At 56.5% G+C, this 26,908-nt stretch overlaps 11 protein-coding genes across 11 annotated transcripts; 5 read left to right on the top strand and 6 right to left on the bottom strand.

Moving 5' to 3' along the window:
* Positions 1 to 210: 210 nt before the first annotated feature.
* Positions 211 to 1,584, bottom strand: VDAG_01972 (uncharacterized protein; the record flags this gene model as incomplete). Its single annotated transcript, XM_009658001.1, has 1 exon — positions 211 to 1,584. The coding sequence occupies one exon, from the start codon at positions 1,582 to 1,584 to the stop codon at positions 211 to 213; it is 1,374 nt and encodes a 457-aa protein (XP_009656296.1).
* A 1,957-nt stretch (positions 1,585 to 3,541) lies between these two features.
* On the bottom strand, positions 3,542 to 4,525 carry VDAG_01971 (branchpoint-bridging protein; the record flags this gene model as incomplete). The annotated part of the gene is made up of 1 exon (XM_009658000.1): positions 3,542 to 4,525. One exon carries the CDS (start codon positions 4,523 to 4,525, stop codon positions 3,542 to 3,544), a length of 984 nt encoding a protein of 327 aa, XP_009656295.1.
* An 854-nt stretch (positions 4,526 to 5,379) lies between these two features.
* Positions 5,380 to 6,882, top strand: VDAG_01970 (uncharacterized protein; the record flags this gene model as incomplete). The annotated part of the gene is made up of 2 exons (XM_009657999.1): positions 5,380 to 6,739; positions 6,848 to 6,882. 2 exons carry the CDS (start codon positions 5,380 to 5,382, stop codon positions 6,880 to 6,882), a joined length of 1,395 nt encoding a protein of 464 aa, XP_009656294.1.
* Positions 6,883 to 7,029: 147 nt separating this feature from the next.
* On the bottom strand, positions 7,030 to 8,764 carry VDAG_01969 (vitamin H transporter; the record flags this gene model as incomplete). The annotated part of the gene is made up of 5 exons (XM_009657998.1): positions 7,030 to 7,171; positions 7,240 to 8,146; positions 8,200 to 8,233; positions 8,293 to 8,543; positions 8,602 to 8,764. 5 exons carry the CDS (start codon positions 8,762 to 8,764, stop codon positions 7,030 to 7,032), a joined length of 1,497 nt encoding a protein of 498 aa, XP_009656293.1.
* A 795-nt stretch (positions 8,765 to 9,559) lies between these two features.
* Positions 9,560 to 10,918, top strand: VDAG_01968 (salicylate 1-monooxygenase; the record flags this gene model as incomplete). The annotated part of the gene is made up of 2 exons (XM_009657997.1): positions 9,560 to 9,813; positions 9,874 to 10,918. The coding sequence occupies 2 exons, from the start codon at positions 9,560 to 9,562 to the stop codon at positions 10,916 to 10,918; spliced, it is 1,299 nt and encodes a 432-aa protein (XP_009656292.1).
* Positions 10,919 to 10,959: 41 nt separating this feature from the next.
* On the bottom strand, positions 10,960 to 12,014 carry VDAG_01967 (uncharacterized protein; the record flags this gene model as incomplete). The annotated part of the gene is made up of 2 exons (XM_009657996.1): positions 10,960 to 11,708; positions 12,005 to 12,014. 2 exons carry the CDS (start codon positions 12,012 to 12,014, stop codon positions 10,960 to 10,962), a joined length of 759 nt encoding a protein of 252 aa, XP_009656291.1.
* Positions 12,015 to 12,241: 227 nt separating this feature from the next.
* On the top strand, positions 12,242 to 14,290 carry VDAG_01966 (uncharacterized protein; the record flags this gene model as incomplete). Its single annotated transcript, XM_009657995.1, has 5 exons — positions 12,242 to 12,301; positions 12,369 to 12,666; positions 12,722 to 13,885; positions 13,974 to 14,143; positions 14,270 to 14,290. The coding sequence occupies 5 exons, from the start codon at positions 12,242 to 12,244 to the stop codon at positions 14,288 to 14,290; spliced, it is 1,713 nt and encodes a 570-aa protein (XP_009656290.1).
* Positions 14,291 to 15,709: 1,419 nt separating this feature from the next.
* Positions 15,710 to 18,121, top strand: VDAG_01965 (DUF726 domain-containing protein; the record flags this gene model as incomplete). Its single annotated transcript, XM_009657994.1, has 3 exons — positions 15,710 to 16,370; positions 16,462 to 17,298; positions 17,352 to 18,121. 3 exons carry the CDS (start codon positions 15,710 to 15,712, stop codon positions 18,119 to 18,121), a joined length of 2,268 nt encoding a protein of 755 aa, XP_009656289.1.
* A 307-nt stretch (positions 18,122 to 18,428) lies between these two features.
* On the bottom strand, positions 18,429 to 19,019 carry VDAG_01964 (uncharacterized protein; the record flags this gene model as incomplete). The annotated part of the gene is made up of 1 exon (XM_009657993.1): positions 18,429 to 19,019. One exon carries the CDS (start codon positions 19,017 to 19,019, stop codon positions 18,429 to 18,431), a length of 591 nt encoding a protein of 196 aa, XP_009656288.1.
* A 439-nt stretch (positions 19,020 to 19,458) lies between these two features.
* On the top strand, positions 19,459 to 20,532 carry VDAG_01963 (alpha-soluble NSF attachment protein; the record flags this gene model as incomplete). Its single annotated transcript, XM_009657992.1, has 3 exons — positions 19,459 to 19,491; positions 19,583 to 19,706; positions 19,811 to 20,532. 3 exons carry the CDS (start codon positions 19,459 to 19,461, stop codon positions 20,530 to 20,532), a joined length of 879 nt encoding a protein of 292 aa, XP_009656287.1.
* Positions 20,533 to 21,270: 738 nt separating this feature from the next.
* On the bottom strand, positions 21,271 to 24,828 carry VDAG_01962 (dDENN domain-containing protein; the record flags this gene model as incomplete). The annotated part of the gene is made up of 3 exons (XM_009657991.1): positions 21,271 to 21,713; positions 21,766 to 24,087; positions 24,153 to 24,828. 3 exons carry the CDS (start codon positions 24,826 to 24,828, stop codon positions 21,271 to 21,273), a joined length of 3,441 nt encoding a protein of 1,146 aa, XP_009656286.1.
* Between the last annotated feature and the right edge of the window lie 2,080 nt (positions 24,829 to 26,908).

Below are 26,908 nucleotides of genomic sequence, written 5' to 3'. Positions count from 1 at the left end.
ATACAAGTGCTCATAATTCACTTGACTACAGAACAGCATACCTTCGACGCGAAGAGTGTCGCGGACGCAAGACAAGGAGCGCAACAGCTTTGGTTCCAAATTCATAGTCATCATTCAATCATTATGGATATCCCAACCGCTCTTGATAATAATACACCACCAGATTACAGATACCATGTCGCCTTTTACTCTTGCAGTTCCCGCGCGTCCTCATGTGACCATCATGTCCGGCGGCACCGGCGTATCCCTCCGGCTGCCTGTCTCTGGGTTGAACAGGTCCACCGACCCGAGCCGGTCGACGCTCCTCCTGGCTACCACCCCCTCGCCACCCTTTCTCGTCAACGTCGGCGTCTTCAGGTCCAGATCTCCATCACCGGGTGTCACGCCTCGACTGTCTGACACGGCACTGCTCGAGTCGGCCATCTCGACGTCCTCGCACTCATCAAATGTCTCCACGCTGGGCGTCGGCAGATCCTCCATCAGACACTGCACCCCCCGCGACGGTATCGTGATCGGCGGCGGCGGCTCCGAGGCGGCCTTGGCCTCCACGGCCCTCATTGCCGCCATGGCACCGCCCACTTCCTCGTCGCCGTCCTCGCCCTGCCCTATCGTCCACACCCATCGCCGTTTTTTCTCCTTCTTTCTCCGCTTACGGACACCTCCAGGTCCAGACGGCGACAGTGCTGTCGGTGTTGTGGCTACGAGTCCGGCCATGCGCCGGCGCATCTCCTCAAAAGGTCCTGGCGTCTGGCCTCCGTCGCGCGTCTCGTCGCTTGTGAAGGCGAGGGCAAGGTCGAGAACCGTGTCTGGATCCTGGCCGGGGAGGGCGGGGGACCGAGGCGAAATGTCATCGATGAGCAGGTCAATGTGCGACTTGGTGTACTTGTTCGTGATAATGGTCTGTTCAATGGGGCTGTTGTAGGCCACACGGCGAGCAGCTTTCTCTTGGAGCCGAAGAGACTGCCGCCTAGGCGACATTGGGGTTTGTGCCGTGGGAGGTGGCAATGGTGAGTTTCGGAGAATGCTGTGAAGGGACCGAGGGTGCGAGTAAGGAGGCTTGAGCCATGGTGCGGATGAGCCGGAGAGCGTGGCTCGCCTCCGGGGCGTCCGCGGCTCGATCTGTGTGGTGATTGAGATGATGGAGAGACTCGGCGCCTCTGTCGTTCCAAAGGTGAAGACCTTGGGGTCAGTGGGCTCGACGGGCCCAGCCGATAGCGGGGGCGTCGCCGTCATGATGCTGGGGAAGAAGGCCTCCATGGCAGATGGCGAAGAGGGATTCGCCGTCAGGGGTGTCTCGGGATAGGAAGCAGCATACGGGGTTTGGATACGTCGCTGGTGACCCTTGAGGTCACTCATGCCGGTGTGAATGTGGAGCTGGGGTGTCTGATGAGTGTTGATGGCAGTGACGGGAGTCGAGCGCTCGATGGCGGTGACATAGACATTGGACAGTGTGTTGAAGGCCGTTGGAGACTTGGGATCCACGACGGTGAGCGTCTTGGACGATCTCGGCTTGGGGCCTGTGGTAGGCTTGATGCTGAGGGAGAGTTTCGGCCTCCGCGAGGCGGGCGCCATCGGTGTCGACATGGCTCCTGCTCTGTGCACTTAATTTGACCTCGTGAGCTGCTGTTAGACGATGTATAGAGCACGACAAGCAACTTTGACTGATGGCTGCCTCTCTGTCTTGAGACCTGGACAGGCAGACGAGGCAAGGTGCAACAGGCACGTCGCCACTCAGGCCTGACAAATGTGTGTGCGTGGGTTGCGTTGGTTCGGACAGACGAGAAAGTAATATGAGAGCGGTGGGGTGAGGAGGGACGGCGGCTATAGTTCATATATGAACGTGACGAGAAACACAGGCCCAACATGGTGGTAAGCAACTGAGGGAGCGAGGCCTTCCCATGCCAGGCCGGGGCCTGGCCTTGAAGCGCTGCGTTGCCAGCCCGCATATGCATGCAGTGTGACAAGAGGCATCGCACAGGGTCTGGAGACAGATAGACGCGGGCGGGTCTGGGAAACAAACGAAACGGAAGACACTGTCCTGGTGGTCATGGTTCCGTGGCTCGCATGAGCACAGACGAAGGAGGGGCGATTCGAGGCATGGTTGGCTATTTCGAGCCTCGCGAAGTCGAGGGAATCGAGGCGCAAGCGCCGAATGGGCCCCTGAACCCTGCTGACATGGCTCTGTGCCGCCCAATCGCTGGGATGCGGGGATTATCGAGTCGACAACAGAGGCTGGTATGCGGCGTCTAAGAAGCCTTTGACTGACATTTTTTTTTTTTTTTGGCTTTGCTGGCTTCACCGCATCTCGAAGGATTCATGTCCGTCGTCGCTCGTGATCAAGAGAAGTCGGCGAGATCTTGATGGTCACGATGGGCAGGATAGACATGATGGATCAAGTCTCGCGAGAGTTGGCTGTCGACTGTGCTGGGGTGTCGAGTCAGGGAGGTAGGGCCTTACCCGAGCGAATGGAGCATTGTGGCGAGGGCAGAGAAAGGATCGGAAAGTAAGTTTGATGGCTCGTCGTTCAGCATCGGCTGTCCAAGCCCTCGGGTCCGTGATCCAAGACAGAGTGGTGAAAGAAATGAGACGATCCTACTGTGCCATGCCGCGCCAGGGATGGGGGGAGAATGGGAAAATTGGAGGATGCGAGGATGCGAGGATGCGAGGATGCGAGAGGGGAGCTGAAGGATCTCCTCCTGCTGGACCCAGGTGGGGCTCTTTCCCGCCAAAGACGCCAGAGCCGCGGCGTCCAACTGTTCCAACCGCCGGTGGCCGAATGGTCGATGGCCCCTGGTCGCTGGCCGATGGCCCCTGGGGCGCTGGGCGCTAGCCGCCCTTGCCCCCACCTGGTCAGAATGCTGCGTCTCCCAATAGTTCCTCCCCCATTATTATGCCGTGACGAAGAAAGAGCCACTGCGAGTACGTCAACCGTGACGACCAGGGTGACGATATCTGCCTACGTTGTGCCAGTCGCTTCCGACAGCACTTGCTCCGCTCCATGTCTTGTCACGCACGCACAGGGCTGTCGTGTCTCCCTCGAGTCGAGGCTTCACCCTATCTACCTACCTAAGGTTAGGTACCTAAGGTAGGTACCTAAGGTAGGTACCTAAGGTAGGTACCTAAGGTAGGTAGGTAGCGAGGACTGCTAGGTATGTATGCATCACAGCACAGCACCATCTCAGGACTTTTTCTCAACGCGACGGGCACTCGTGTTTCCATTAATAGCCTGTCCTCGAAGTCTCTCCTACTGGCAGCTGCTGCCGGAGTCGCATAAATACCACCAACGTCCCGAGCTCGTGTTGTCAAGCCTGACTACAGGAGCCTTCATGACGTCTACCGATAGTGCACAGGCATCGTACAGAGTCGGACAAACACCGGCGACAAAATCAAAACGTCATTGTTTGGTCTCAATCAAATTCATCACGAGGTAAAGTGCGTATGGCAAGCCTTGCACTACTGTGGTCAAGTCAGTACGTCAACCACAAAACGGCCAAATTTACACGGTAAACCTGCTTCATGTTAGCACTACCAGTCAGCAATCTCAAGTTGTCTTCGCGCGAAGTCGGTCCACCCTCCAGGGTGGCAAAGTCACCATGCTCCGCTCCTGTGTGTCAGTGTACCCTTCCCTGAGACCAAGAATGTCCTCCATCAGCCTAGCATATTCGTCTTCGAACTCAGCATCAAGGCTGCTTTCCACCTTCACAAGGCTTGTGGCAGGATGTAGAGAGACCTGGCCTTGTGCTCTCGCATCGGCGCGGCCTTCGTCATCGCGAAAGGTGCCGTTCGCCATGGCCAGGTCCCGCAGTTGCTGCTTCTTATGCTCATTCAGCCACTCGGGTGTAGATACTGCATTGTCAATGACCTCCTGGATCAGTCTCTTCCCTTCGTCCACTTTCCGCTGTGTGGTTGCGGTAACGAGAACGTGGAGTGGCTGGCTCGAATCGTCAGAAGCACCCCCTCTCGGCTTTGACCTGCCCCGCCCTTCCTTGACAGACCCTTTGCCTCGAATGGCCAGAGTCGCTCCGGCACGCTCTTGCATGGCCTTGAGGGTGGCCCCTCTGGGCCCAAGGATCTGCCCGATGAAGTTGACGGCCGGAAAGTCGGCTTGCGGGATGTAAACGCGGTCAGTGAAACCCGCTGGACGGCGGTAGTCACGCGGTAGTTGATACGACGGAATCTTGGCGACGGCTTCCTCTATGCAGCGGTGCCGTTCTGCTTCAAGGGCTCGACGACGCCGCTGGAGGCGTGTATTCGTGCGACGGCCCGCTGCGTCGTATTCTGGAGCGGGCGAGAGCGCCCGGTGCCAGCCTGGTTCGGTCCTTGCTACCAGGACGTCAGGCAGGGTTAGTTGGTGAGTAATTTCTCGAATTCGAAAATGAGTCACGTAAGCGTCAAGCTGCTCAGCGGTCATGTTAGCCTGTATTGCCACGGGAAGGATTGTCCCGTCAGCATTGGTGATGGGAAATTGTGTAACGTTATGGCGAGGAGAAGCCCAGCGAGAGCTTTTCGTCGTAGCTGCGCACATGTTGCCCGGCGGACAAGATGGTTGCTATCAAGCAGGAGTTGCCGTCAATGTTAATGGAATTGAGGACAGTGTTGCCGAAAGTGATGGCGGCGAGGCCCAGTAAACTGAGGTGGCGGGAGGTAGGCGAGAGCACGTCTTGCACGTGATTAGCTTGTCTCTCAGGATAAAACAGTCATCAACAGTCGCGTGTCCATCACAAATTTACCTACCCTGCCATGCCTATATATACCTAGTCAACACAAGCTATCGGAGATACCCAGGGCTTGGAAAAGCTTGATCAGGTGGCCAAGGGAACTCCAGGACGTCTAGGCAGCCGTTTTCAAGATGACCTGTTCCGTGCCCTCAAGGTAAGGTAAATCTTCTGCTCTCAAGACTCCCAAAAACATGACAGAAAGTATAGCCTAGGTACCCTACATAATCCAGGGCTCGCAAGAAAACAAAATTAGCCGGTGAGGTGAGACTGGTGTATAGCGTTCATGGCAAGAACTTTGTCCCGCTTCCAATAGTCCTAACCAGAACTACGCGCCCTATTACACAATTTTATTCCTCTGGGTACCTACCGTATTAACCTTAGCCACCTGGATAGGCAGGTACCTTGGGCAACTTCGTTTGGAAAGTGTTATTGCCCCCCTTGCGCCTACCTACTTAATGATAAAGACTACCAACCTTCTCCGGGGACAACCATCACAGCCTTGAATGTGACAACCATCACAGCCTTGACAGACGCATCAACAAGACTTTGGACGCAGCAATTAAGGCATCATTGGCAGGGCCAAAAACCATCTTCAAAAAAAGTCAAGCTCATGAATGTTATATTTTCGTAACAAACGACCAACATTCGTAACACTACAATTATGGCTGAGCGGTCGTCGCCCGAAGCCAAAGGGCAAGAAATTGTCAATCCCTCGACGCCGTCGCCCAGGAAGCGAGAAATAAACCCAGGCAGCGCCCAACCGTCAAAAGGCAGGTCTCTCGCCACGCCCTCGTTGAACGATGAGCCGGACTCTCCCCGACTTCTTTCCTCGCAAGCCAAGTCTCCACCGACATACCCCGCGCCTTCATGGCATAAACGTCATCTGAAGCTTCCATTCGATCTCCGTGATCGCAATGTCAAGTTCGACAACAACGTTCTCCGAGTGCTATACAACATCTTTCCTGACACTGTGGACGTTCTCGAGGGAGGCAATCGGCACTACCTCCACTTCACAGTAAAAAAGTTACCAGAAGCACCTTGGCCACTCACCATTGCCGGACTACCTATTACCATCGGCGACAATGAGGGCAATGGTAAAGGTACCATGTTCCCCATGACAATGGCTGGCAACATGAGCATTCGAATCTGTGACGACACTGATGCAAGGTTCATGCCTCTCGAGTCCCAGGCATTTCGCAGCCTTGCGGAATCTGTCACTCGCGCAATTCTCACTTGCGTCCCGGGACTTGCCGTGCTGGAATTCATCCTCGACGCAGAAAGACGTTTCCACGTTGTACTTGAAGACGGAGTCGATATCAATTCAGTCTGGGCTCGACTGCCTGGGCGCATCGCGAAGTGCTGGACGATGTACTTGTTCGAGACGGATCTCCGCCGCCCAAGCCCCGGCAATCGCCAAGCCCTACTACGGCAAGTGATGCCTAATCCCGGACACGGGATTGTGGACGATACAGCCTATAATGTCATTCGCCCTGGTGTCCTAATCTCCAGTCTTACATCCAACGACTCTCGCAACGGAGAAATCCTCACTACCTCGTCTGGAGTCCTAGTCAGAAACGACGCGGGTGACAAGTTCATGACCGGCGCCTCTCACGGGATCGGCGAGTCGGAGACGTTTCACCAGACTTTGCCGTCTGGCGACAAGCGGCTACTCGGCAGGGCTGTGGAGGAGCTTAGCTTCACAAATATCTCGCTTGTAGAACTTCAGCCTGGGGTTCAGTTTGTCAATGAACCTTTCGAACAACAGGGTGAGACAGTCCCACCATTCACCAGGCTGCTCGGAGAGGACATGGACGACAAAATCGACATAGCGGACAGAGTTTTTCTCAACAGCCCCCAAACGGGTGCAATGGAGGGCCTCATGATGGCTAAGGGTTGGAAGATGCACAGAAACGACAGTGAGACGACCCATCTGAGTAAGGCTCAGTTGCGCTACGTTATCTACGATTGGGTCTACATTGGGCAGATTGAGCCGCCTCGTACAGATCTGATCATCCCTTACGGTACGTGTGGCTCCGCTACGTGGGATGAACAGGGGCGAGTCGCTGGGTTCTTTCAGTATCAGGTGGTGGAAGGGCCTATGCGGGGTTTCTATGCTTCTGTGTCCGCAGATGAGGTGGTCAAGGCAGGGTACCGGCTAGCTTGAGCGTTCAGTCCTTCAGTCTAGGTCTGTAAGGGATAACGGAAATCCATTCTTAGCAATGAATATGATGAAAACCATGTTCTGTGAACTTGCATTGATTTGACCAAGTCTCTCAATTTTGAAGAACCCGAATAATCTTGGCTGCCATCATCACCCTGATGCCGATTCGTTGACCCGAACGTTGACCTTTGCATCAGGCCCCTGAGCAACCTTGGCATCGTTGACGCCATCCGTCGACGACGCGTCGCTCTGCACAGCAGCCTCTTCAGTCGCAGCAAGATCCTTGCCGGCACTGTTCGAAGCACGGTCAGCAAAGGGACGTCGATCTCAGCAGATGCAGAAATGGGGATTTCCGCTCACCTTTTGCGCTTGATGTACATGTTGAGCACATGCGTCGACGCGATCAGCGCAAGCGCACATCCGAGACAGAAACCGAACCCCTTGGGGTATCGCGGTGCCTCTACCGTCGGGAACGTCAGCAGCGGCGTCCACGCCGTCGATGACTGCGCGATGATGGTGATCATGACCAGCGTGAAGGATCTCTCCTCCGGCGAGTCGCGCAGCAGGGTGTTGACCCAGCCGTGGAACACGCTCGACAGGGCGTTTGACCAGTACATGGTCGAAAAGGCGAACCACAGCGCCGCCTCGGGGACTTTCCAGACCACCAAGATGATCAGCCCGACAGCGTTGAAGCCCGAAGCAAAAGTGATGGCCCACGCCGGCCCGAGGATCAGGTCGGATGCGAAGCACGCCACGAGGTTGTACAGGATGCCCAGCGCCGGGGCGATGGTGCCGAGCTCGTTGATCTTGGCGGGCGAGTACCTCTGCAGGCTCTTGATCCAGAGCAGGAAGCTCCCCGTGCTCTTGTGGATGCCCGCGTTCCAGAAGAGGACGTCGACCAGGATGACGGTCCAGAACTGGGGGCTGAGGAAGATCTTCTTGAGGTGTCCGAATTTGAAGGTGCCGTGCGTGACGTGGCCGGCCCTCTCAAGCCTCTTCTTGGCGACTTCAATGTCCTTGTCGTTGAGAACCCATCGGTTGGGCTGGTCGATCGTGCCTGGGAGGAGAAAGTAGCCAAGTATCCCGACCGGAAAGGTAATCAGCGCGCAGATGATGTACATCCATCGCCAGCCGGCGAGGCCGTTGACACCTTCGAGGCGTGCCGATGCTCCCGCGGCCACTAATCCCGCGGTCAACGTGCCCAGGTTGAGACCTGTGTAGAACAGTCCTCCACGACGGGCAATTTCGTGGCCACGGTACCAGGATCCTGCAGGTGGTGTTAGTGGTTTGACGGCGCCAGTTACGACCATGAGGACCTACCAAAGACGTAATGCATGGCCGGGAAGAATGCCGCCTGTTTGCGACTTGATCAGTCTGACACTGCAGCGAGAACACAAGCGACCTTCAGCCTACCTCGAAGAATCCGACGAAAAACCTATACGCGGCCATCTCTCCAAACGACGTTGCCCGGTATTGCAACAGGGTGAAAACACCCCACATGATATCCATGGCAGGGATGGTCCAGTACATCGGGATGTAAGTGAAAAGGAACATAAAGGGGATCATGCCGACAACTGCTCCCACAGTATACATGGTCTGCAGCTGCACAAGCTCGTTTCCAAAGAAACCAAGATCCTCTTTCATGCCGGCGACGTAGGCATTGTCTGTCGACGGCGCGTGAGCAAGTCGTTCTCTCTAAACTCGAGTATAGGAGGCACTCACTCAGGTTGGCCTGATCAATGTACTTGACCCAATAGGCTAGGACCGCATAGGGGACGACCAGCAGGTCCAGCTTGATGATGAACTTGCGCTCTTCAGGGGTATCATCATCGGAGTACCACTGGATCTTCCACCACTGTTTCCTCGGCACTGTCGACTCGATCATCTTGTCGATTGTCGAAGCAAGGCTTCTTTGTCTGTCAGACTATCGATGCACTGAACAAGACAAAGGTGAGATGGGCCGGGCCAGGGTAGGCTTAAGAGCAGACGGGTCCGAAGCGATCAAACCATGCCTCGTGCATGATTCCTGCTTCACATAACTGCCGCTCTAGAATTGAAGATTCTGTATTGCGTGCGCCCCGATCGGCCTGTCGTCATGGATGTCTGCACCTCTTTTCTGGGCTCATTTTGCGATATCCGACAACTCGCCTCCGTCTCCTGGGATCTCGGTGGGTATGATACATGGTAGCTCGTCGCCGGAAGCTCGATAGTTTGGGGGACCATTGAGTGGACGCCATGGACTCGCAGACCCGATGTATGGACTGCTTTGAAGCACGCTCCGGTCATTTCGACATGCCATTGGCCCTTGCCCGAACCAGATGCCAGTTTCATACCCCCTTATTGGGCTTCCGGAGTTCACGTGCTGCTGTGCTGCATCCTACCTTGCCTCTGCTCGACTCGCTCGACTCAGGACCGGCAGCCGCCAAGTCGGAACTTCGGCCGACGTTTATCTTTCAACGGACTTTGGTCAAGGGAGTCGGGGGTGATCCGACATGTGGCGCCGACAACCTCGTGGTTGGGACAGATCGCGACGATAATGGAGACAATCACGTCATGGCAAGGTCGGAGAATCCTCGCTGTAACACCACGAGTTCAATGTGATATAGATGGGCGCTGCATGCTTTCATTGACATCCATGTAACTGAAATGCAGACACACGAATGTACGAAAGCATGAGAGTATGACAGACCAGGTGCAGCTCCAAATCGCCGTCATCGGCGCGGGCATTGCCGGTCTCACGGCTGCCATTGCGCTGCAGAAACATGCCAACATTGACGTGCACGTCTATGAGCGTGCGACGGAGCTGCGTGAGATTGGAGCTACCATCGCACTGGGACCAAATGGTCTCAAGACATTGGAGAGGCTTGGGGTCAGCGACGTACTCGATGATTCTATTGCGTTCCGCAATAAGTCGGGCCGCCCCATGATCTATCAGTAGGTGGCCCCCTGAGCCAAGAATTTGGAGGTATGGCGCATCATGCTGATCTCCCAAAGGCATTACCAAACAAATGAAACTGTGTCTGCCGACCATCATGTTGGAAAGGTCGAACACAGACACAGAACAGCTCGCTTCTATCGCCCTCACCTCCAGCGAGCGCTACTGAACCATATAGAACCAGGACGTCTTCATCTGGGCAAGGCCTTTTCCTCGGTATCGCGCGACAGCTCTTCTCAAGGTCTCATTGTCACATTCACAGACGGCACCAGCATCGCGACAGATATTCTCCTCGGCGCAGACGGAATCCACTCCCCTGTCCGCCAGGCATTTGTGCCAACGTCGGCCGCAAAATGGTCAGGTTACCTGACCTTCCGCTCCGTCTTTCCACGCTCGCACGTGCAACACATCTCGGACCTGCCTGATGAGGCGGTCCACATCTGGGGTCCTGATCGCTCCCTCTTCTTGTCGCCCTTGGCTCAGGACCTCTTCACCATCGTTGGCTCCCAGCAAAGCGACCCGGAGGCACCCGATGCGCCGTACAAGGACTCAGTGTGGAACTCGGACGGCAGCGTAGACACATTGCGCGACCTGTACAAGGACTGGAGCCCCCTCGCGCGCGCCGTCATCGATGCGACGCCGTACACCAAGATCTACCCTAACACGGCGGCCAAGGAGCTGGACTCGTGGGTTTTGGGGGGCGGCCGGGTTTCTCTGGTAGGCGACGCGGCACACGCGCATGGCGGAGCCTTCGCGGCAGGCGGAAGTCTGGCGATCGATGACGCATGGGCGTTTGCGCAGGCCGTCCTACACGTTTTCCCGGAGACGCAGCGAATCTGCAAGCCCGTGTCTGATGACGACGTGGCCCGCGCTCTGAGCCTGTACGAGCGGACGCGGAAGGAACACACTGACCGAGTGCAGAGGACGGTCCAGCAGCGGAACGGGGCCCTCGTCAGCCTGATAGATCAGAAAGAGACGGATGCGGAGCTGCGGACGAGAATGCAGAGCCGCAGGGACCTGGTATGGATTCACGAGCATGATGTGGAACGGGCTTTCTTGCAGGCTGTGGCGGCGGAGACGCAGCGCGAGACATCAAGGTTGTAGAGGTTGCCTTGCGATGAGTGAGAGTCCCCCCTTCCCATGCCCTAGTTGTTATACCATACTCCGTACTCTTGCCCTCTAAAGTCGCACATGTCCCGCAACTCTGCCTCTCTTCCTAATAGGATGCTGATGAAGACGCGCATCGAGGAACTCGAATCCGGCTCCGAGTGTACGGGCGAATCAGGCTGGCCCCAGCTGAAGCGGATAATCTGGCCTGGTTCGACAGTGACTTCTTGGTGTTTCGCCAGAATTGCTGCGAGCTCAGCGTTGGGTTCGTTCGGGTCTGCACATTGACCCGTTGACAAGGGCGTCATGAGAGTGGCGTGCACGGCAGGATTCGTACTCATGGCCCTAGTTGATGGTCCAAGGATGGTGAAGGCATACTTTGAATGTGGAAGCTGGGGCGAGGGACAGCTGCAGTCGAGCATGCGCCCGTCCATGTGCCATCTGGGAATGGTCCAGACAGGTGTAGGGAGCGTCATGCGGATGCAAAGCCAGCAGGAGTGTGTAGCGTCAGGCATGCTATCGTTTTGAGCGAGCGTCAGGAACTTGAGTAAGGTCTCCTGAAGAAGACTTTCATCGGCATCTGAGATGTTGGCGATGGCTGACGCCGCCCGCGTCGCAAGTGAGGACACTTCGAGTGGGCCATAGAACCCACTGTCGCTGTCATTATCGATCCGTGTGATGAGGCCGGATGGAAGAAGCTCATGACAGAAGAGAGCAAGCGGCTCTGGCCGGATGGCGTGTTGCGCAGTCGCAGCACTGCCGTTTTGTAGGTCAAACTCCACGATGGCTGCTCGGTTTTAGTGTATGACCTGAATGTGAGGCATTGAGAACAGACGGTGAATCTGAAGGCTTCGTGCATGGGCTGTCCACTTACATAGGTACCGGACAGCCTCCTTCAACAGCAGTGACCCTGGCCATTGCAGGTCTCGTTGCATCAGCCTGTAAATAGAGTCATCGGCCAGGATCTGGCCGATCGGGATTGGTGTGTATCCAGGCAGCAGTCGCGCTCCATGACTCTTGGCTGGTGGCTTTTGTCCTAGGTACCTTACTCAATGCCAACGGCTAAGTTTGCCGGCTACCTACCTGAAGTCATTTCTTTGATCTTGCAATTGTAGTGCAGCTGCTTGTGTGTTGATTTTGCGGTTTGCGGTCACCTTTGGGACTCGCTCATACGTGTTGGTACGTGTGCCAGAAGCTCCCTAAGCGCGTGGCGTGAGCAAACACATGCGCACTGAAGCAGCTCGTCAGTGGACCTCGAACCCAACTCACCTCACACGTCACACTCCTTCCACTCCCTTCATCACAAGAGAATCCATCGAAATGGACTTTCCCAAAAAGAGACCCCCAAAACCCAAAGATGACAGAATCATCCTTCATTTTGTATGCTAACCACCCATGTCCTCCATCACGCCCGCCTCTGCCATTCAAAACCCTGACCCACCCCTAGGACTATGACTGCTTCTACGCTTCCGTTCTCGAATCGCAGAATCCAGCCCTGAAATCCCTGCCCCTCGGCGTGAAGCAAAAGTCGATTCTCGCCACCTGCAACTATGTCGCTCGCGCGCGCGGCGTGCGGAAACTCATGCGCATCTCCGACGCTCGCAAGGTCTGTCCCGATCTAGTCGTCGTCGAGGGCGAGGATCTGACCCCGTTTCGGGATGTGAGCAAAGTCCTCTATGCGTTCCTCAGGGGCCATTCATGGAGCGGCAAGGTCGAACGCTTGGGACTGGACGAGGTCTTTATGGGTATGTGAGGGCCGACGGAGAGCGGCCACGAGTGTGACGCTGACGACGCAAACAGACGTGACGGACATGATCAGCTACAACATGTCGTGCCTCAACAAGCTGACTTTGGCTGACAGCTTTTTCTGCCTTTCAAAAACAGACCCAGAGAAAGGTTTCCCCTGTGACTTGACCAAAATGGCGGGCCGCGTCCACGGCACCCCCCCTACTGCTGGAGAGCAGCAGCTCGAAAACCAGGCCTATGTGCGGCTCCTTCTGGGCTCACATTTGGCCTGGTACCTACGTACTAATATTGAAGAGAAATTCGGCTTCACCTCTGCTTGTGGCGTGGCTACGAACAAGCTGCTGAGCAAGCTCGTAGGGAGCAAGAAGAAACCGCGGAATCAGACGACGCTGTTGGCCCTGGAGAACGGCTCTGCAGTGGACTTCATGGACTCATTTACGATACGAAAGATTCCCGGCATAGGTGGCAAGACGACTCAGCTCTTGGAGAAGAGGCTACTGAATGCTCACAAAGAGATCGACTCATACGAGACCGAGTCTGCACTGTCGGCGCAACAAGTTCGTCTTCATCCGGATATGTACCCCGAGACACTCGAGATGCTACTAAGTGGCCCGGGATCGGAGCAGGGTATAGGCGTTCGCATCTGGAACCTGCTTCATGGTGTCGATTATACCGAGGTTAAAGATGCCAGAGACGTGCCTTCCCAAATAAGCATCGAGGATACGTACAGGCAGTTGGATTCGTTAGTTAAGATTGAGCAGGAGCTCAAAAAGCTCGCGATATCGTTGCTGAGGAGGATGCGGGTTGATCTTACGACGGTGAATGATGCATCAACACAGAGTTCTACTGTGGACCAAAACACCCTTGAAGGCCAAAGCCAGAGATGGATGGCACATCCCAGGACGCTTCGCCTGTCAATCCGTCTGTGGCCTGTCGAGGGTGAGAGGGAAGACTGGAACTTCAGCCGGTCGTCCAAATCTCAGCCCATGCCCAACTTTGTCTTCAACCTACAACTCCCTATCGAGTTCATCGCAGACCGGCTGGCGACGGAGACACTGTTTCCCATGCTCTTGAAGTTCCACCCTGAAAAGAGCTTCAAATGGAACCTCCAATTGATCAATATTTGCGTTGCCAACATGGTGGAGAGTGGCAGTGAAACGGGCTCGGGCGTAGGGAGGGATATTTCGGCCATGTTCCGGAAGCAGGACGACGTATTGCGTCAGTGGAAGCTTGACACGACCATAATAGAGGACGAGACCGAGAATCGCGTGGATGAGGGGTTGACCCAGGAGCTAGTGAACGATAGCGAGGAAGACCACACAGACGGAGAAGCATCTTGGGAGCATGGCGACGCAGAGCGATGCCAGCACTGTGGGCACAGGATACCTCCATTTGCGGCTTCAGCGCATGCTCGTTATCATGAGATGGAAGATTAAGGATGCCGAAGGGGATCATAGCTCTGCGAGGGCGATACACGTATGCTAATGACATGGTCAGCATGGCTGTTACACTATGTGCTTGGAGATACCAGCTGCCTCATCTTCAAATAGTAGGCATGCCGTTGGCAGCCACGTTTCTGCCGCTGACGTACCTTATACTAAGAATCTGGTGACGATTGGTTAGAAGATTGTTCATAAAATCGGACTTGTGACAGGGCATAGACTCCTTTGCTGCTTGGTTTGGTGGGAATATAATCAAACACTGTAGCAGAGGATGCGCTTCAGGAACGTTGAGACATGGAAAATGCGGGGGAAGGACAAAGGCATTGCCCCTGAACTGCAGCTCCATGTGAGTTCGGTTGCAGAATGATCAACAAGAAAGGCAGCTATCAACCATCCTAACAGGAAAGAGACTATGCCAGAATCTCAGCCGTGTTAGGAAACTGTGCAAAAAAAAGAAAATCATCAACAAAGAACAGTCTCAACATACTGCCGAACCAGACGGCTGGGACAAGATCAGGGGCCATGATCGTGCATAAGCGAATGTGACGAGCCGTCTGAGGCCAGCAAACCCATGGCTGCCAAAATCAAAGTCCACGAATAGGAATTTAAAACCAAGGAATCACAATCGGACATCAGATCAACCTGAAATACTGAATGGATACACACTGCTGTGCTGGAGTCACACAAGTGGAAGCTTCTGGGGTTGGGGGAAGAAGAAGATGCTGTAAATTGTGGGCGACATCAAAGGGGCTTGTGTCTCGCGAGTTGCAACTTCCCGTCAAGTCCTGCCCTAGATGAAGGAAGTACCTGCCTGACGTGCCTGTTGAACGGGAAGTGAGGAAGGTACAAACATTGCTGGCGCGAACAGACTTGACCCCAACTTCCTTCCACTGATCGTCACGCCTGCCACTGTCGGTGTTCGTCTTGTGATGATTCCTCTGGTGACTTGGATCACGGGCTAAGCGTTCACCACCATTGCGAGGGTTCTCTACGAATCCGGTTGTGCCTACCTCAGTTCAAAGAGATCAAAGCCAAACGGAAGTCCTCATTCACTGCGTCAGGTCTCAGCGCGGGTCCCGTTGACAGCCCAGTGCAACCGGGTTCCCTGCCACCACGTCGACCAATATCTTGCACAGCTTGGTCCATATGTGCCTGACCATGTCGCCCTGACGACTCAGGTCGGTTGATGCCTCTCAAAGAACCTTTGCGCAACGCAGAAGCACGAGAAGTACGAGTAACAGAAACAGCAACAGGCTGCACACGGTCAAGTGTACCTGAAGCTTCACCTACCACCTCACCTTTCCGCATTACCTTCATCTTTAAAACCCTCCCAAAAGTACTCGAAATCACTGCAGCCTCGGCCTTGGCCACTCCTACGGTCAGGATCTCAATAACCTGGCTCTTTCCAACAACCTCAACACCAAGACTGTCAAGACGTACCACTACAAGCTCTGCAACAGCGTGCCTGTCTACCTAGTCCTGTCTCTCTGCCAGTCAACATCAGAACCAGCTCAAGGTGTTGGCATTCCCTACTTGAGCCCCTTCTCGTTCTTCGAGCCAAGATATCGACCGAACTGCTCGGAAGAACAGCACAATCGACATGGTCAACAACACATCCCGGGGCGGCAGGCGCCCTTTCCCGCCTCGCCGAGCCAAGACAGACCTAACAGGCTTCCTGACTCACGAGGAGAACCTGGCCCTCATCGCCCTGATAGGAGACATAACCAGGAGAATGGACGTCCAGATCACCAATACCTTCATACCCATAATCCCTGTCAAGGTCGACAATAAATCCTCATCCAACATAGCCTTTGGTGGCAAGGAAAATAGCACGGCCTCTCAGAATGGCAGCAGGCCCTCCGTACCGGGCTATTCAAAGACACAGCAGGCCGCACTCAAGTCGTATAGCAATGCCCACGTGCCGGCTGCCGATCAGGTATCGGAAGTGGCCAGGAGAGACGCCCAACACGATGTCCAGGCCAAGGCCGGCAAGCCCCAGCATCAAGAGCTCAAAAAAGAACTCCTGGCCATATTCAGGAAATGGCAGACAAACCTCCACATACGCATAGAAGATGTTTTTGTCAAACCTTCCTCCGATGGCACCCCAGCCATGAGCCACCGCGGCGGGCGTGGTACGGGCCGCGGAACGCGTGGCGGTCGGGGTGATCACGAGTCTCCTCGTGGTGGTTCACGGTCTGCTACTGCCGCGCTCCGTGGCGGTACTCGAGGCGGCTTTCTTCGCCCCGTCGTGAGGCTCCCTGGTACGTTATACAAGCGGACCTGGGCGGTGTCTTGTGCAAAGAAGCTATACCCCCTCTTCCTTGAGGCGGGCGCAACTGACACAAACTGCAGGTCAGGCAATGACGCCTCCAGTCAATGATCTTGATCCCTATCTCAAGCGCCGGTTTCCACCCCTGAATACGTGGCTCAGCGGTCTCCCGTTGGACAAGCGCAAGCTTCTGCTCCACGCAACCATGCTTCTTGTGCTCTCGATGGAAACATATTCTGCGTTCGCTCGGATTCTGATGCTTCATTTAGCATCGTCTCTAGGCCTCTCTATGGAGATTCTGTTCGAGGACGAAAATCGTGTTGCTCGGGGTTTAGGCTCAGCCGCGGCCGGTGTTGATCTTGACGCAATTCTACAGCAGAAAACCACTGAGAGTAAGAAATCTCGCAAATGGAAAGCTGCTGGTGCGGCTCTGATCGGCTCCGCCGGGGCCTTGGCCGCCCCCCTGGCCTCGGCCGGCATTAGTTGTGTTGAGGGTGGCATCAAGCTGAGCGACACAGCAGCCGCTGGACTCCTTGGCTCCGTGGCCCACAACGGCATTGTTGTTGGCAACATGTTCGGCATCTACGCTGGAAGAGACACGGGCAAAATGATCGATCAGTATGGAAAGGATTCTGCTGATTTTGCGTTGTTGTCTCTGAACGGCACATCCGAGGAAGGATACCGCGACGCTAAGCTGGTTCCTCCCTCCAGTCGTCGTATGAAGTTTGTCATTGGTGTCAGTGGCTGGTTGACGAAGGAGGATGGCTTTGTTGTTCCTTTCCAGTGCTTTGGACCCCAAGCTGAGTGCTTTACTTTACGATACGAGGTCGAAAACCTTATGAGCTTGGGCACTGCGCTTGAGCTGGTCATCAAAAGTGCCACTTGGGCAATGGTAAAGAAGGAGATGAACAGGCGCCATGGTAAGTCTTCCGTGTGTCTAGCCTCAGAAATGATGACACTAACAACCGCCAAGTCATGACATGTCTCAAGGACGGCAAATGGCCAGTCGGCTTGGTCCGAGTCAGCAAGATCCTCGACAATCCATGGTCCATCGGTATGGTGCGATGTGAGAAGGCGGGTATGGCCCTGGCCGAATGCATCGGACGCAAGACTCAGGGCGACCGACCCGTTTCGTTGGTCGGGTACAGCCTGGGTGCCCGCGTCATCTACACTTGTCTCATGGCTCTGGCGGAGAGACGCCAATTCGGACTTGTCGAGTCGGTGGTCATCATTGGAGCTCCTGCACCATCTGACCCCGGTATCTGGTGCGCCATGAAGAGCGTCGTCAGCAGCAGGCTGATCAATATCTTTTCCGAAAACGACTATGTTCTCGGATTTCTCTACCGCACATCCAACACCCATTCTGGCGTTGCTGGCCTCGAGCCGGTGACGGGTGTGGAGGGCGTCGAAAACTTCAGTGTCAGCCGTGGCTTCAATGGACACTTTCGGTACCAGTTCATGGTGGGGTCCATCCTGAAGATGGTCGGCTGGGAAGACGTCAACCATGCACAAGTGTCTCGGGATGAGGACATGCTGGCGAAGAAGGACAAGAAGTACAACAGGGACAAGATTATCAAGGCCGCACATCTCCCGCTCGACAAGAACGTGCGGCCAGTGCTCTCGACCAGACTGATGCCGCTCAAGACGGGCACGGGCAAGACAGTGCCGCTACGAAGCTCAGCTGGCCGTGAGAATGCCTTCAAGCTCGATCCTCGCATGGCCAAGATTCAGATGCATGGTTAGAATAGCCACCCAATCTGGGCCAGGCCAGAGAACATGATCATTGAGGGGTATCGAATACAAAAGGCCACGGGTATAGGCAATCAAGGAGGAGTCGCTAGGAGAGCAAGATACCGTAACGTGGTTCGTTGAAGGTCCCCTCTGCTGTGGAATTACATTAGCTATCACATTAGCTATCACGTACCGAGTCGGTGGAGGTTTCTTGGCTCCGGGGGGGCAAGAAGTTCACCCCCCAATGTATGAGTAGCTACGCACCTTATTGAGCCTCTACGAGACGAATGCATCACTTTAGCCATGCTGTGGACACTGCTCATGCTGCCTCTTGACCCTTCTTGCTCTGAACGACAAAGTATTTTCCCGCAGTACGTTGCGCGGTGCCAAGGGGATTCCATGCCTCTGCCGTCTTTGCATCTTGATCCACAGCGGCCTTGTCGCCCTTGACACGCCTCGGCCGTTGTCGATGTCCGAAGGCCACTTCCTTGTCCAAGGCCGACCGCAGCTCTGCGAGCCCTACCGTCGCCGCCACCCGCCCGCGAGCCGTCTCGTCCCGCAAAGCACGCAGCGGCTCGACACCCCTTGTGTCGACGGCCTGCACGTCGCGCACGAAGCGGAGGTGCGCGTGTAGCGCTGCCAGCAGGGCGGACGTGGCTTGAGGCGTCGCCGGCGCGGGCAGGGCCGAGAGGCGGAGGAGATGGTTGAGTTTCTGGGGCGAGATCTCGTCGGGCGTCGAGGGAGACGGGCTTGTCGCGAGCAGGGAGGCGATGGACCAGGTCGGTTTCGCCAGAATGGCGGCCGGGCTCTGCTTGCTCGGCGTGGGGGCTGTCGAGGAGAGGGCTCGTCTGGCGATTGGGGCCTGGAGCTTGCGCATGCGGGCGCAGCGTGGGCATGGAGGGCGCGCCATTGTGCTGGAAGGGAGAGGTGGGTGTCGATGTGTGCACGAGGCGAAGGTCTCGAGGCGGCGGCGTTGTCGTGAAGACGGAAGCTTGAAGCTCGAGTTGAAAGATGACGGACCAGGCTCGGATTAAATGTTAGGGAGGATGTATCTTCAGACCAACAGCGAGGAAACGGGTACGGAATCCACACCAGCTCGGCTCAGCCGCCCCGGGGGGTGCGTGTTCCCTGTAGCGTCATAGCTCGAGACGCCAACATCTGACCGAGACCCTGCTGCGACTTGGAACTAAAGTACCTGACTTGCGACACCTCCAAGCCCCCCCCCTTCGTGCATACAACCACCTTGCCACCAAACCATCGACACACGAAGCGACTTCCTGCTCCTCCTGCAAACTCGACTATTTCAATTCCTCTATATACACACGAAAGCCCAGACGAACCAGCCCAACATGGCTCAAGATCCCCGCGCCCTGCTGCAAAAGGTGCGCTGTACCCCGATCACCCCGCGCTGCCCCGCCATCGCCGTCTCCAAAGCTAGGGTGGAACAAGATGCTGACAACTCGCGACAACTAGGCAGACAAGCAGCTCTCATCGGCTGGTGGTGGATTCAGTTTCTTCGGCGGAAGGGAGGAGAAGTACCAGGATGCCGCCGAGCTGTACCTGCAGGCGGCCAACGCCTTCAAGATGGCCCGCCAGCGTAAGTGTCCCTTTTGCCGTTCCGACGAAGATGGATGCCGCCCCCATCCTTGCCTTCCAGACGAGACCTACTATGACTGACACGACGTCTCGAAAATAAAACAGCCCTCGAAGCCGGCCAGGCCTTTGAAAAGGCAGCGAGCATCCAGACGACGAACCTCAAGGAACCCGACGACGCAGCCAACACGCTCGTCGACGCCTTCAAGGCCTACCGCACCGTCGACGCGGCGGCGGCCGTGCGCTGCCTCGACGTGGCCATCAACCAGTACTGCACCAAGGGCAACTTCCGACGGGCGGCGGGCCACAAGGAGGCGCTCGGCGAGCTGTACGAGACGGAGCTCGGCGACACCCAGAAGGCGCTCGCGTGCTACGAGGCGGCGGCGGGCTGGTACGAGGGCGACAACGCGACGGCGCTCGCCAACAAGCTGCACCTCAAGGTCGGCGACGTGGCCGCCCTCGAGGCCGACTACTACAAGGCCATCGAGGCCTACGAGCGCGTCGCCGCCGCCTCCGTCTCCAACAACCTCATGAAGTACTCGGTCAAGGACTACTTTCTCAAGGCCGGCATCTGCCACCTCGCCACCGGCGACGCCGTCGCCGCCCGCCGCGCCATTGACAAGTACGCCGACCTCGACCCCTCGTTTGCCGGCCAGCGCGAGTTTGCGCTGCTCAACGACCTGCTCGCCGCCGTCGAAAAGTCCGACCAGGACGAGTTCACCGACAAGCTGTTCCAGTACGACCAGGTCTCCAAGCTCGACCGCTGGAAGACGACGTTGCTGGTGCGCGTCAAGGGCGCTATTGAGGAGCCCGAGGACGAGTTTGCTTGAGCGGCTTGCGACCGGGTGGGGAATGATGGGGAGGGAGTACGGGGTGGGCCATGCTGAAAGGTCAATTGAGCAGTGAGACTGCTCATGGAAGCGTCGTCTTTAGATACGGGAATCAACTCAGAAAGGCACCGTCATTAAACAGTCCCTATGCACAACCGCGCTCTCTCAGAATGGTTTTGATTCTCTCAACAAGTCCCTGCCGCCGAGTCTGACAGCTCGCCCAGAGCTCATCGGCAACACACAACTGACCACGACACGTACGCAGAAACCTGTCGTTCCGCCGTACTTGGGTCCCGATACTTCATTTTCCAGACCTCTCTTGCTGCACACACCAACGCTATGCTACAGCGGCAAGCTTCTCTACGCGCACTCCTCGCAAGCCAAAGGCCAAATGCGTTGGACAATCCAAATCATATGCCTGCGCCAAACTACCGCCTTCTCTCTCATGCTGTTTGCTGGTTTCATCCTGTGCCCAAAAAGGAAAGCGAAAGAATGTTGCTTCTCTTCATCTTGATGGAAACCTTTTCCGTACTCCCCTTGTCATGGTGTCCTGGCCTGTCGGCATCGTGCCGAATGAATGAAGCCTTTTTGATGGTACAATACTGGCGAAGGCACATGTGTGGCACTCCTCCACGTCATCGACATCGTCTTCCTATATATACACTGCGCAGGTCAGCGCAGAAGCAACACGCGCTGCAAAGGCTGCCGCGCCTCGCCGGGTCTCTCCCATTGCGACCTCTAGTTGGTCGGCGAGGTTCCCAGCATGCTCGGGACTTGCTTCCTGACCAGCCCCCGTGTGCCGCGTTGTTCAGGCCGCGGCACACCCTGGATGACGCGAGGTTCTCGCATCAGCGATGTGTCCAGCCTGGCGGGTATCCTGGTTACAATAGACCGGTAGTCACCTGGAAACTTCGCACTGGGGACTGGCACAGACGCCGTGCGCCACATGTGATCCGACGTGTCGCTGAGGTACGTCGGAATCTTGAGTCGCGACGGCGGAGAAAAGGCAGATGAGTTGCTCGAGGCCCCGTGCGACGACCGGATCGTGGACAGGCGCGATAGCCCAGATACTATTCCAGGCCGACCCCGTGCCTTCTTGGCCATGATGACCTCATCGAAAAACCTGATGGACGCAGTGGTACCTGGCTTGGTCTCGCGTTCGTGGATGAATTCGTTGAAAGCTGTGGACGTTAATTCCGTGTCCCCGGTATGCTAGGTGGGAACTCGAATTACCTTGTGTTTCACGCATCATATTGGCATATTCCTGTTGATCGTACGGGAGACTCTTGATGAACCCGTCCATATCAAAGGCGTACATCCGACCGTTATTCTTCTGATCCTTCGATGGCCGGCCGAGGTGCTTCCGATAGGTATACAGCAGACTGGCGAGGCATCGCACAAAGGCAGCCCTGACCCTGTCAGGGTAGAAGCTCTGGTGGCAGGCCAGAGAAACGCAGCCCAAGCAGCGTCCGTGAGCGAAGGCGCTGCATCCAGAACACTTGTAGATTCCATCGCCCTCGGCACGATCGTCGCAGACGCTGCAGGAAGAAGAGAGCGCACCCTCTTCCCAGTTGAAACAGTGCCCCTCCACCCAGACCGTCGTCTCCGTGTTGAACACGGGCTGGATCAGCATGTTAGGCATGATCGTCGACGCCGCGAGAGTCGATTGCGCGTATGTGGACGGAGCATAGCCTCCGCCATACGAGGAGTGCGTGTACGGCTGCGAATCCACCGAAATTGCAGAGATGGACATGCTTGGGGCGTGACCGTTCCCGTTCAAGAACGGAATGCTGGGCCGGTGAAGAGGGCCATGCTTATCAACGCCGAATGAAGAGCTGCGGCGGGTCTTTTCGTCAAAGTTGCGGGATCGCTTCTCACGTAGCGTTGATGTCAATGCAAAGCCAGAGTCGCTTCTCGACACTGGCGTAGTGGGCATGGGCGGGAAGTTAATCGAGACAGGCGAGACAGACGAAGGCGGGCTGGTCCTTGTTGACTTGCTCGTGCCGGGCCGGTCTGGTTTATTCGGGTCGACTTTGGAATGTAGGAAAGCGTTAAAAATGGGTGGTTTTACTTCCGATGCGGGGCTCGGCTCGCCAAAGGTTGAGGAATTCTGGGCCACCCACTGAGCCAACGTGCTGGGTGAAGCGTAGTCATTGTAGAGCGAAGGGTTCTCCGCGGAGAAGGCATCGTATGGGAATGATTCCATCGCATACGGCGGCGGGCCGGTAGCGACACCGTACCGCAATTTCGCCGGCGCCGCGACCTGCAAGAGCGCATGGAGCTTGCGGCGATGCTGTCGCGGGAGGCGGACCGGCTGCGACGTTGCATCGATGGTGTCCTTGTCAAGATCCACCAATACATAGTCATCCTCTGGGAGCTCAATTCGTTCGTAGCGCCGCTCAACGCCAACAATGTACGGGCAAGGCGCCTCCAGCGCCGAGAGCAAGCGTGCCGGAAGGACGGGGATGAAGATGCTTGCCCATTTGAGAGGGTACAACAAATTGACAAGTGCATGGCATGCAAGATGAAGCATCCCAGTGTGCGAGGAGAGGAAGATGATGCGTGATTCGGACATGGCGTACTCGAAGAGGGCCACAATGTTGTCGAGTGAGAGACACCGGAACAAGGCGTAAATATCGATAGTTCGAGAGCCGGGAATCTCGTTGACAGCATCTTGCCTGGCGTACAACTTGAGCTCTCGCACGCCTAGCTCGACCTGAGTTTTGGAGCCCAAGGGGCTGAAAGCCTCGGTGCAAAGGTTGACGACGTATCGTTCCAAAGGCTGCCAGCGTCCCACCTTGGGAGAGCTTGGCGGAATTCGCAAAACCCCGCCGTCAGTCATGGGAACGAGCACTGCCCTCAGCCAGTCCTTCCAAAAGGCCATCCGGGTAACATCGCGGCCAAGGATGCCGTACGCTCGGGGGCTCCATAGACCGCTCTCGCCTGCTGTCAGGCCGTCGATTTTGGAAGCCGCTCCGTGGCGGAGCGGCCTCAGCATTTCCGTCATAAGACTGATCTTCTCTTCGACGGTGCTGATTTGGTCGTCCAGTGCGTCTCGTGCTGAGGATCCTGAAGGAACCGAAGGCAGCCTGGCTAGCAGTGATGAAAGGTTTGCGCGCTCAGCAGCCAATCTGACGCCCAAGCTCGCCGCCAGTTCGCGCTCCTCGTTGGACATGTGCCTCTGCCGCCACTGCTCGCATCTTTTCTCCAGCTCCTCCGCGACATCAGACGTCAGAGCCGTCCAAATGATGATGGTGATGCCGTAGATCTTGGAGTTGTCGTCAGAGGTCATGGTAAAGCCATGCCACGTGGAGCGGGGTCTGTCGTCGGAGGAGACGATTTGAATATCGTTCGGAAAGGCAAACATGGGGACATAATCAGGGAACTTGCCCCTTCGCGCGGTCTCTTCTGGAACATCCTTGGCTGGGTAGCGGTCGAGCAGGACAGGCTCGAAGCGTCGCTTCAGAGGGTGCATATTAGGGTCGGTGTTCAGAGGTTCGGGCGGTGGGATCACAGAGTTGTAGTTGCTCAAGCGTCTCGTGGTGCGAATCGAGCCTACAACAACAACAAAGACGTTAGTGAAGATGGCCCTGGATAGAATTAGGACGTCTCTGACTGACCTTGTCGGGGTATCGCGCCGGCGCCTGGCGTGCTCGCCCTCGGCGTGACAGGCTGCCTGCGCGAGCTGTTCATGTCCCTGAAACTCATCTTGCGACGAATGCTGCCCTTGATGCTCCTCTCGAGGTTCCGAAGCGGGCTTCTCCTCCCACTCTGGTCACTGTCCTCAGCCTTGATTCTCTCTGCGCGCGGGTTGACCATTGGCGGCCTGGCTTGCAGCTTGGCGCCGGCGCTGAAGGTGAGGTCGTCGAGGAAGTTTTCACGTTCGGCGGCAAACTTGACCAAAGCGTCGTCAAAGTCGAAGCCGTCCAGGAGACCGATGCCCGGTGCGGGCCCAACACCTTCGTTTGGGAGACCGTTGCCCTGAGCGTGCGCGGGGCGGATCGTGACGCTGCTGCGGTTGCTTTGGGTGTTGCCGTCGATTTCGTCCAAGGTGTGGATGGAGAAGCGGCTGTTGGAGAGCCTGTTCGCCGAATTCTGCCTAGAATGGCGAGCATGGTGTCTCGGGGCGCCGGTGCCATTGGCATTCACGCCGTTTTCTTCTGGTTGCTGCTCGCCGTCTTCTGCGATCGAAGCGGCGACCTGAGAGCCCGATGGTAGGGGGTCATCGTAGGCTATCGTCTCAATACCGGCGATCCAGAAGTAATCGGCAAGAGGAGTAGTCGATGAGCTGTCCATGACATGACACTGGAGCCTCGCAGCTGCAACAGTTGACGGAGGGGTAGTTCTGAGAAATCAGGGTGGGCGACGGGGGATTTTTATCACCGGGGTCGCTCGCTCTCGTATCGAAATCGGAGCACGGTTGGTCGGGGACGGACTGGGCACGACAGGGGGTAGCGTGGTTGGAGATGGAGTCGCGACGCAAGGTGGAATCCGAGTCGACGACTGAGTTTGTCTGGACGGGAAGCTCGTGCACAAGAAGGGAGAGCTACCAGCGCGAGAGGACTTGCCGGCGACCAGCGTCCGCCTGGTGAGATTGGCGGATTTGGGCTCGAATGGAAGTTCGGCGTGGTGAGAGCCCGGCCAGGGGTAAGGGTAGGAAGAATGGAGGTTCGCTCCGACCGGCCACCCAGCACGATGAGGGGTAGAGGCAGGGAATGAAGCGCTGTGGAATAGGCTCCCGTCGAGAGATTTGCCAGCGGGCGAGAATGAAGGGGACAGCTCGGTTAGAGTAGTTAAAGATGACAGGCCTTAATTTTTGGACCTGGGTCAGAAAGTCGGAAGCAAGGTAGCGTGTTTATTCCTTCGTCGCCGTGGCTCGTCTCCTTGTGCCAACAACAACTGGCGCGTCTTTTCTGGCAACGTGCATGGGCTTAGGATGCAGGCCCCCCTCCTAGGCTTCAAGCACGGCGCATGTGGATGTGGATTTGAATGGGGAGGTGAATGGAGGTGTGGGCAGGAGGAGCTTGCTGGTGCGTCGGCCAAGCTGCAGCCTTGATTGTCGTCTAGCTGTAGTCTTCTCCTGATTTTTTTTTTCCAAAGCTCCTCGGAGACGAGGTTCGCCTTGTGTCGACAGGAAGCAAGGGGGGATTATTTTAAGGTTGGTCGAAGTGCTCGAGCCTTGGGCGGTAACGGCGTGGGACTGTCTCGGCCAGGTGGAGGGGGGGGTGGGAGTGTGGGAAGTGTGGAGGACGAGTTGGAGATGGCAGAAAGCAAACAGGCCCCAGGCAATGGAACAGAACTGAACTGAACTGAACTGAGCCCCCTTCCCTCCTTTTGGATGTCGATTTGAGTGGTCACTGAAACCAGCAGCGCGCGGTGACGGCGGCGACGGAGGCAAGATGGCGGAGGGGGTGCCGAGGGGGGGAGGGGACGGGACGAAGGGACGAGGGAGTTCGAGGGGGGGAGTGGGATGAGAGACGGGATAGGCATGCTAGGATGGATTGGGATGTTGCAAGACCCTTTGGGGGGTTCTGCCGATGTCGAGAGCTCCTCGCTCGTCTGGTTCTGTCGAGACCTGTCAGGCTGCCGCGCGCTCTCTGGCTCTTGCCTTCAGGGCTCGTGGCGGTCGTGGGCCCGCCACGGCTCAACGAGGGAAGCACCATGTCGATCCAATGCAGCCCCCCAAGGGCCCCCCCTACCTGCTAAGTGCCTTAGCTCTGCCCGCGCCAGGGGATCTGCCCCATCGCCCAGTGCTCATCGCCCCCTGAAATGCAAGCCTGCCGTGCCGGTGCCTGCCCTCATGCCGTCCCATCTCTTTCCTCACTTGTAGCATCTGCCTTCCATTCTGGTGCATCTTGCCCGCCTCCGTCTTGCGCGCTGTCTTTGCAGGTGCACCCTGGGATTTTCTTTGAGCACACCTCCAAGCAAACAGGCAGGTAGACAGCCTGCCAGACAGACAGATACACAGATACACAGATACACAGGCAGGGACGGGCGAAACATGCAGGGGGGGGGGTTCAATCCACGGTTGAGATGCAGCCATCAATCCTCCTCCACCTTGCACACCATCTTTCTGTCATGGTTACCTAAGATTCAACTGGCCGTGTTACATTCGATGCGAGGTTACAAAAACATGCTGCCCTCTCTTCACCTGACGGTTCACCTTCAGCCTGACTGACGCGGGGATCTCAGCTTGCTTTTCACGCCCCAACTCCCACCGCATCGCCCTGCGGTCGGTCGAGCCGTCTGATTGATTCGAGGCATTGAGGCTGCCGGGGGGGCATCGATGAACAGGCGGCATGCGACCTGCAGCATCGACTGACAGGCTTGTCTTGGGCCCTGCTTGCTTTTGTCCCAAATGTCCGTATTGTCAGAC

The sequence above is a fragment of the Verticillium dahliae genome, genomic scaffold (assembly GCF_000150675.1).
Source record: "Verticillium dahliae VdLs.17 supercont1.3 genomic scaffold, whole genome shotgun sequence".
Lineage (NCBI taxonomy): Eukaryota > Fungi > Ascomycota > Sordariomycetes > Glomerellales > Plectosphaerellaceae > Verticillium > Verticillium dahliae.
Note: the sequence above shows the minus strand (reverse complement) of the source record. Positions and strands in the feature narration are given on the sequence as shown.